Source organism: Polistes dominula, unplaced genomic scaffold, assembly GCF_049000335.1.
Source record: "Polistes dominula isolate Pdom_NZ unplaced genomic scaffold, Pdom_raw_medaka contig_23, whole genome shotgun sequence".
Classification (NCBI taxonomy): Eukaryota; Metazoa; Arthropoda; class Insecta; order Hymenoptera; family Vespidae; genus Polistes; species Polistes dominula.
Window position 1 is genome coordinate 934,488 of NW_028300963.1, and position 10,288 is coordinate 944,775.

The following is a 10,288-nucleotide window of genomic DNA, read 5'->3' on the forward strand; positions in this document are numbered from 1 at the left end:
CATCGTGATCTTACCGTGACTTCTTATTCTGGTCTTGTATTTTACTCGTATTTTCTTCTGTCCTATAGTGTTTTCGCGCATCAAAGGAATTCAACTATTCCAATAGATAATGCTTGGTAATGGTGATATCAATTTGAAAATAATCCAATGAGAAAAGGTATAGTTTATTGGGAACAAGGATAAATATAAGAAAGATAAAAAAGAAGAGGAGAGAAAGGTGAGAGGAGGAAGTGACCGATCCATCGATGACACACGATGACCATGAAGATCATCGCTAGATGATCGATCCATCTGTAAAATCTTCCATGAATTTGACACGGTGATTTAAAGGTGATAAGTGGTATCAAGAGATATAACACGACTGGATAATTGACACACCTTTAGCAAAAAAAATTGTGAAACTTTTGGGTATCGGTATTTTTGTAATTGGCACGTGGAAGTGTCCAATACCCCCACCATCGTCGTCATCATGGTGTAAGTATTATTTATATATGAAATGGAAAAATGGAATGTATAGATATTTGCTAGATTAATTAGATTTTTAACAAGTTTTACTTTGATTATGTATCGTTTCATAGATTACTTTCAAATTTTATTAATTTAATATTTAATTTGTTAAAAATTATTCATACTTTTTATCGACAAAGTTAAGGGAATAAAACAAAAAAAAAAAATAAAAAATCATAGCCTTGCATTTTGTTAACAGTGAATGTAATTATTAAAATTACTTTCTCATGACGCACGTGCATTTAGGAATGGTACTGTTTGTGTTTTATGAAACAAGTTCTTTCTCACGCATGATAGAATTTTAACCTTCATCCGGAACATAATCAGTTCTCACGCTCTCGCGGTATACATCAAGATTTTTTGAAGATTATTAAATATATTCAGTTATTTTACATACATTGTATTAGTTTTCGAAATTCTTTAAAACTTGAAAAGAAGATGGAACATTTCCTTTCGCCAAATTTCGCGTAGTTTTCTTCTTTATTTTTTTTTTAGAAACAAGAGTTTTGTTTGGTTTGTTTTTATGAACTCGTGATTTTGTATATTATAATAAAAATAAATGATAAATTCTCGCGAGGAATAAATGTCGTGTATTAAATCGTGCCACACTCGTCTATCCAGTTCGCAGGAGAGTAATCGCGAAAAAATCTTCGAGGTTGCTCCTTCCTGCGAATACTTTTGTCTATAAAACCTGTTTTTCCTTGACTTATCGTTCCTATATTATGGTATAAACCGTATACAAGAATTTAAATCTATGGAAAATACGAAAGAAATAATTATGTATCATTCATTCACATTTTTTACATGTTATCTTTTTAATTCTATCAAATGTATTCCTCGTGGATATTTAAAGTTTAATGAATATTATAAAAATACAATGAAATCTGTGTCGATAAAATGAAATGAATTTTTTTTTAAATACAGATATTATTACATAAGTATATATAGTTTTAAAAATTGCAATGTATTGTAAGAAATGAATGATAAGATAATTAAAAATGTATAAAATATAAATATGTAACAAAAGAAGTAAGGAAAAATTGTATATTGTTCGTATTTATACAGGATTAGAGAGAGGTGTGTAAGAGTGTTTAATATCGAACGTGAGAATAAAATAATTTGAAATTAGCGATTGCGTGCAACGTAAAAGTGGGTGCGCTCCAGTATTACTAATTAGACAGTAGAAAGCAGTCTTCGGTTGCAGTCTTTCAGCTATTACCTAGCTGTCGGGCAAAAGTGGTGCTTAGTATTCTTAAGAAGTATTTGTTTAAATTATTTCACTTGAAAGTCATCCAACCACGTTAGCTTACGGTATTCCTTAAGTCTATAAATATATGTATATTAAAAAAAAATTTCATTTCATTTAAAGATAACGCATGAATAATAAATCAAAAATGGTTACGTATATAATTTTAGAAAGAGACAATTAATTACTCGCATAAATAGAAAGTTTTATTGAATTATGATAAGGAAGGAAGGATATCGTAATCACTTTTACACATACCAGCGAATTTCTAATGACAGTAAGAGTTAGCAATCTCATTGAAACGCGTTACGCAGCATAATATCTAATCATTACAATAACCAACTTGGAATCAATAAAAAAATAATAAATAAAGTAGGATAAAAAGTGAAATATATCAAAGTGATTTCTACAATGATTAATGTATGCACGAGATACTATGATAGTAATTTGTTTGTATTCTGTAACATGATTATGACATATTACAAATTAAATTAATGAAATCGTACTGACCCAATTAAAGATCTTTCAGATTATTGATATTCATTCATGTATTCTTAGTTCATAGTAATTTTTTGTTCACGATGGAAATTCTCAATTGAGGACAATCTGAGAGAAAGAAAGAGAGAGAATAAATACGATACACAGTCTGCAAAGTCATGACAATCTTTTTACACCTACCGTTATTCGAACGACCAAATTCAACTTTACATTCGAAATGAACGATTCGTTTGAACGAACCTAACTGCCAATACTCGTTCAAGAAAATCCGGGTTACGAAGAAATCTTGATGAGTATTTTACAAGATCAATTATTATATCGCTATCATTCATTAAGATAAAATAAAAGTATACAAGAAAATGATCATTTACGTTACGTTACGTATGTGAATCGGGTTCATTCATAAAATTGTAATTAATGATTCGAACGTGTGTATATAAGTTTCACCGCTTACGGTTTCACCAAAGTATCATTCTCTTTCTTTCTTTTTTTTTTCTCTCTCTCTCTCTCTCTCTTTTCATCATCCATCGGGTTATAATTATCTTAAGAAATTTGAACACTTGGGAAGCGAAAGTCATTTTCTGATTTACAGTTAGTTACGATGACTAGACGTTGAAATTGAAATGTATATAAGATACTACGAAATAATTAAATATACACATACTTACTATCACGTGAAATTGAAGTTATTGTCCGATCGTGTGAAAAAAGGATAATATACGATGTATGAATGAAAAAGAAAGGTATTCTTTCGATGTTCCAATTAAAAAAAAAAAAAAAGAAAGAAAGAATATTATCATTCTCATCTACGATAGAAGAAGAAATCTTTACACATAGTTGTACGAAATTATATTTTATTTTCTATAATAATTCTTTTCTTTGAAAAAAAAAAAAAATGACGAAAACGATGCATTTTCTTTCACAACTCATAAAATCTTTTTCTTTTTTTTTTCTTCTCGATAACTATCACCGTTTGAAATTTGAAAGTGGAACGAGGAATATAGTAGTATGCAAAGGAACGTTAATAGTTCTCTTCCTTTAGCCAGTATCTATTTTCAAGATTTCCTATTCTACATTATAATCGGATCGTATTTGTTTTTAAATTAATTTTATTATTTTTGTTTTTTCGTTTTTATAATTTACAGTACGTATCTTCTATTGAGTTTGTTAATTGTCATCAATATTCATCCAAACGAGGCAGAATGGCGACCATGCGTAGAATTAAAACGCGATTTACATGTACCCTGCAAATGTCAGATTTCATCGAATTATCCAAGATCCGTAGAAATGGATTGCGATCATGTTATGTTTACACGTGACGCTTTGGACAGTTTAAAGGGCCAACCGATAGTTTCGATCAGCCAAAGATACTGTGGTTATCAAAGTTTACCAGAAGAACTAGTTGGATCTGGCTTAACCTTGAGAGAGTTAGATCTCTCCGATAATTCCATTTACAGATTAATGGATCGTCAATTGCAAGCACAAACTCAATTACGTGTATTGAGATTGGCCAATAATCTTCTCGGTGATAATTTGAATCCTATTTTTTCGAGCAATGAATTTCATGGTATGGAAGAATTACGTAGACTTGATCTTCGGAAAAATGGGCTACGTAATATCGAGGAAGGAATTTTCAAAGGTTGCATTAATCTCGAAGAACTTTATTTGGATGAAAATAATATGACTACTGTACCTACTGCTTCATTGAAAGGACCAAAAGGCATCAAGATATTATCCCTTATTGGAAATAATATTGGTAGGTTTAATTTGATTTATTTTTTTAGTTTTAGATTCATTTTCATATGCTCGAAGTATGCATATAAATCTATCTCTGTTGGTTATTATTAAATATAAAATTACAATTTGATTGCACATTGATTATTTTCTATTTTAAAGAATATTCTAATCTTCGACAATAACAATCCCGTAATACGAGAAAAGTTTTGCTTGAAGAGTTAGGTATATCGATCCTCAGATTGCTGCTTAACGGTTCACTCGTTACGGAGGATACATTCGTACCAGATGCTCAGAATTTTCGCGCCTAACTTTCTCCACGTATTCAATATTACGAGCTGCGTACATCATAGATTTTATTCATATAACTTTAACATTGTTACGAGGGAAACAATGTTTTATTATTTGTTCAAATTTGATTTTGAACAAAATCTATAAATAAAAAATGATGATTATTAATGAAATTAATTTACAGGTTCCCTTTCACGAGGAGCATTTGTAACACTAGGTGAATCTTTGTTACGTTTGGATCTCAGTAATAATGGATTGTCACATATGGAGGATGGTTCTCTTTCTGGATTAGAACATTTGCTTTTTTTAAACATATCTCGAAACGATCTCACTCGATTTAATAGCGATGTATTTAAAGGTATATGGTCAAGTTACTTTCTAACAAATTAAATATTTTTTTACTATATATTTAGAATAAATAACGTACATAAATATAATATATGTAACTTATATTTAAAGAAAAAATTAAAGTATAATAATAATGCACGTGATTTTCTTTTCCGTCGAGTAACATATTTTTTCGTGATTAAAGACATAAGTAAGTAAAAAATTATTATATTTATAATTAATTGTATGTCTTTAGTTTTTGGTCGGTAAGAACAAAAATATAATGTTCAAAAACTCGTTCTATCAAGCTCATCTGCTACATCATTAAAACAGGTGGGAATTTGACGCGCGTCTTTTCACTCGTTTATTATTCCTACGAAAGTATGATGTTTAGTTACAAGGAAGAAGTAGTCGACCTCTGAAGAACAATGAACTTCATATTTTTTTTAAGTTCTCACGAGACACTATTGTCTCAAGTCTTTTAACTTCCTTCTATATTAAAACTAGCAGATTTTTATAACTTGTGCATTTATGAATTTTCGTAACTATTGAAATTTATAATCGAAGATTGAAGAAAAGAAAATTAAAAAGATCTTTATTGTCTAATAATAATCGATCATTTCAGGTGCATACAATTTATTGCAATTGGATCTTTCTGTAAACTTCTTACAAGAATTCCCTACTTATGCTTTGAGACATTTAACCGATTTGAAGTTTTTAAATATATCGAATAACTTAATTACTGTGAGTTCGTAATCTATATTTTAAATTGAAATAATTTATTATATATTTATAATGTTGATAATTAATTTTAAAATTTATTTAGGAAATTGAACGTTCCCATTTGTTAGGCCTAACCGAATTACAAGTGCTCGATCTAAGTCGAAATAATATTGGTCGACTTGGAATAAATACGTTCTCCAGTCTTTCTTCTTTGACTAGACTCGATTTAAGCTTAAATGCTTTGCGTACGGTAAATAAATGAAAATATGTATTACTAATTCTATGTTTAATTTTAAAAAATATAGAATATAATAATAGATTTTGTGTATTTTTTATTTTCAGATAGAGGAATCATCCTTTGAAGGATTAGTAAAATTAAAATGGTTGTCGCTTCAGGATAATAATATTCTATTAGTACCAGCTACAGCACTAACACGACTACCAGCATTGGCTCATCTTCACGTTGAATTCAATCGTGTAGCGGCACTATCCGCGGAATTAATTCGATCTACGTCATCTAGTCTCGTTACGTTAGGATTAACGCGTAACTTGGTACGAGAAATCCCAGGTCGATTGTTTTATAATTTCGAAAATCTCATTAGCATAGAACTTTCTGGCAACATGTTGTCTACTATTTCACAAAATACGTTCGCCGGTTTGGAAGATACATTATTGAACTTGGATGTTTCCTACAATCGTTTGACCACTATAAACGAATTACCATTAAGAAATTTATTATCTTTAAATTTGGCTGGTAATCAATTGAAAAGGATTTCTCCGGAAACTTTTAAACAATTGCCAAGATTACAATATCTTAATCTAAGTAGTAATGCACTTTATGGAGGATTTCCACCGATATTTCCATCATCCTTGTATATACTCGATATATCTTATACAGGATTGAAAATTTTACCGACAGTCTTGATGTTGAATTTGGAATCATTGGAGAAAATTTATTTATCTGGAAATCATTTGCAAGAGATAGACGAGGGTACTTTCCAACATCATTACAATTTATCTGTGATAGATTTATCTAATAATTTTATCGAACACATCGACAATGGAGCTTTCGTAGGCTTGATCAATCTTTACGAGCTTAATTTACGTGGCAACAGATTGACGTCATTCATCGGTGAATATTTCAATACTGGAACAGGATTACAAATATTGGATTTATCGAATAATCGTTTGAATCAATTATCACCAACAGCTTTTGTGATTCATCCTAGATTGAGAAGTCTCGATTTGTCCAACAATAATTTTGTTCATTTCCCTAGCGATTTTATCAAATCTTTGCAATTTTTGGAACATTTGGATTTGTCGAGAAATGAGTTAAAAAACGTCGGTGAATTTTCATTCTCGCAAATCGGTCGACTGCATACATTGAATCTTTCAGGAAACAAGATAGAATCAGTCGAAGAATTGGCCTTCCATAATTCTACACAACTTCAAATATTAGATCTGTCTAACAACGTCTTAGAAACGTTAAGCGAACGTACGATGGAGGGCTTGTTACGTCTTCAACATCTTGATCTTCAAAATAACAAATTAGCTTCATTACCTGAAACCATATTCGATCAATCGAGAATTCGTTCAGTGGAGAGCATCGATCTATCGGGAAATTACTTCAATGAAATACCAATAAGAACTTTACAGAGACAATCAGCATCGTTATTCAGTTTGAAAATTGCAAGAAATAAAATGACTGAGGTATTTACACAAGATATAGTTAACAATGTTAAAGAACTTGATCTTTCGGAAAATCCACTAAGCGAAAATGCTGTACGTGGTATATTAGGAGAAGCTAAGATATTAAGATCTTTGAATTTAGCCCAAACTGGTATCAAAATTCTGACCAGACTTGAGACACCATTTTTAAAGCATTTAAATCTTTCTGGCAACGATATAATAGACATAAAACCAGCTGTTCTTGAACGTACCACCATGTTGGAAAGTCTCGACCTATCTAGAAACAAATTGACGGATTTCTCTAATTTGATTAATACATTTAAAATACTTCCCACTCTTCAAAGTTTGGAAATTTCTAACAACGACGTTAAAGCTATCAATGAAAGCAGTTTTGATGGATTATCCACGTTGCGTTCACTCAAGATCGCTGATCTTCCTAATTGTACGAGAATAGAAAAGAACGCATTCAAACACTTGGGAAAATTACGTTCGTTGTACGCATATAATTATCCGAAATTGGGTTATTTCGACGTGCAAGGAATATTGAAAGGGATGCCAAACCTAGAAACCTTAGATATTGAAATCAAAGATTCTTCAGTGGGAAACGAGCAACTTTCTATAAGAACGCATCCTCGTTTACGACTATTAACTTTACGAGGAGAAAGATTACGTACTGTACTTTCAAGTTCGTTGGTAGGTGTACGTGTACCTTCATTATCCCTCGGCTTGAAGAATACATCCGTTGACACAATACCAGCAGCTCTTTTCTTCCCAGTACCACGTTCTACGGTAGTATCATTGGATATAACAGGAAATAAATTCACTGCTTTGCCCGTTCAACTGTTAGCTGCTCTAGACGAAAGAAGCGGTTCCGTAAAACTTACCGGTTTGGATAGCAATCCTATTAATTGTAATTGTGAAACAAAACATCTTTGGAGATGGTTAAAAGGATTAGCCGATAGAGCACCTAATGTTATTTGTATGACTCCTGATTATGTATCAGGAATGTTACTAAACAATCTTACCGAGGAATATCTTACCTGTGATCGAACAACCCTTAGTAGATATCAAACAACAGAAATGACACCTTCCTCGAGATCAACCACGGCTGAACCAGAGATTATCTGGACTGTACAACCTACGACTCAGAACAATAGAAATAAAAATTACAACGGAGATCATACCAGCAGTGTTTCCGTCGGAAATGTGTCAAGTACAGACGACACTTTAATAATTGGCATAGTAGGTGGTGTCGTCGCTTTCATAGCCATCATTGTCATAGTCATCTGCATTTGTCGGCTCAAGTGGAGCACTCAAATGAACGAAGCTAGAATGACAGCAGTAGCATCTAGTATTCACGAAGCTTCAATGATAAGACCCGCTAGTGCTTATTCTGGTAAAATTAATCACGATGTTTACGTGGGATCTTATAACGGATCAACGTTAGGTCGTGGTAACGGTGTACATGGTTCTTCGGTACCTACTACACCAGTACAAATGATGCCCTATGTTCAACCAGTACATGTTATGCATCCATTCGCACCACCCCCGCAGGTATCGCAACCGTTATACGGTTATTATGATAATCCACCGGTACCGATGTATGTCACATGTCCATCTGAAAATAAGTTTGATAGATAATAAAACGTGCTCATTAATCGTCTTAAAAGTGATCACGTCAAATTTCTCTAATTTAATTGATTATCATCTGTTATTCGATTATTATTGATTCGTATTTTTTTTTTGTTAATAATTTTGTTAATAATCGAGATATTATAAATGGTGCTATATGAACACAGTGATTAATCATCAACAAGAATTTCAAGAGATCGGATAATCAGTTATCAAAGACAGATTCAAGATCGTAGAATTTTTTTTTGTTATAGATAATCAATTCGATTAAGTTTTGATTTCATATAAAACACAATTGAAATATCTATTCCGATTGTGCTTGAGAGCATTTTTTAATTAAATAAAAAGGTTCATTATAACTTTATGATATCTTTAGGAGTGTGCTAGACAACAGGATGTGAGTTTTCAAAGTGAATGTATTTCTTTTTCCTTTTTTTTCTTTTTTTAATTTGTATGTGTATATATCACGCATTTTAATATAATTATACAAATCGTAATATTAAGTAAATATTTTTAAATAATCGAGTGTCAAATATCGATGATATCATTTATTTCAAATTAATTAATTATTCATTATATATATATATATATATATAGATTTTTAAATCTTTTGTTTAACATTGATATAAATGCCATAATCACGATATTTCGACAATCTAACTCTCTTTCTCTCTACCATAATTAATATATTGTACTTATTATAAAAAAAGTAATTTCTTATTTTAAAATAAGAAAAAATAATAATTATTGTAGAATGTACATATATACATATATACATACATATATATATTATTAACTATTTAAATACAAACACTATAAATATAATATAATAATAATAATAAATATTTTATATATACAAGTCTATATTTTATTTTTAATTTTATTTTCATTATTCGATCGATCATTCATTTTCTTTTTAAAAAGCGCTCCATCTTTAGAGCGGTAAAATTTTCGGATATTCAAATATTTAAATATTCTGAACACGTACATACGTATAATAAATATTTCATAATTCTAATCCATTATTTATATGTAGATACATAAGTTTAAGAACGATAATATTATTAATTATTATTTAAATACTATTCAGAATATAATTGCATTAATAAAGACAAAATAAATAGGAAGAAAAATGGATCGTTCAAATCAAAGACTTTCTTTGCTGCAATTAGCTATAAATAATTACTGTATGCATATATCATTTATCTACTTCCTGTTATTTTTTTTTATTCATAGATAGATTAGTATGATTTGAAACTTGTTTTTCATTCACAAAATAATTTGTAGATATAATAAATCAATGTCAATTTGGTGCATTAATTGGGATGAATACATTAGGCATTAGGTCTAGGTAAGGAAAGGTCAAGAATTATAGTTTAGTATTCTTGTGTTTCATAGACTAGAATTCTCCCTCCTTTCTCTTTCTCTCTTAATAGACAATATATAGCCGGCATTTTGCAAGAGTGGCATGACTTTCGTTTATACGATAACCGTATCTCCGTAAGAGACACGAAACATTCGCGAAAATCATCTACGTTTATCCTTCTCTTTCTCATTTACTTTCCTATAAATATATATATATACTAACTATTTAGATACAAACACTATAAATATAATATAATAATAATAAATATTTTATTT

General features: G+C 30.3%; 1 protein-coding gene across 1 annotated transcript; it reads left to right on the forward strand.

Moving 5' to 3' along the window:
* The first annotated feature begins 332 nt into the window (after positions 1 to 332).
* On the forward strand, positions 333 to 9,302 carry LOC107065232 (uncharacterized). The gene is made up of 6 exons (XM_015318732.2): positions 333 to 474; positions 3,397 to 4,007; positions 4,461 to 4,634; positions 5,229 to 5,347; positions 5,430 to 5,576; positions 5,669 to 9,302. Exons 1-6 carry the CDS (start codon positions 470 to 472, stop codon positions 8,654 to 8,656), a joined length of 4,044 nt encoding a protein of 1,347 aa, XP_015174218.2. The 5' UTR covers positions 333 to 469; the 3' UTR covers positions 8,657 to 9,302.
* Positions 9,303 to 10,288: the final 986 nt, after the last annotated feature.

Coding starts and splice junctions, on each gene's coding strand:
- LOC107065232 (XM_015318732.2), top strand. Junction 5,348..5,429: donor TATCGAATAACTTAATTACT/GTGAGTTCGTAA, acceptor AAATTTATTTAG/GAAATTGAACGTTCCCATTT. Junction 5,577..5,668: donor GCTTAAATGCTTTGCGTACG/GTAAATAAATGA, acceptor TTTTATTTTCAG/ATAGAGGAATCATCCTTTGA.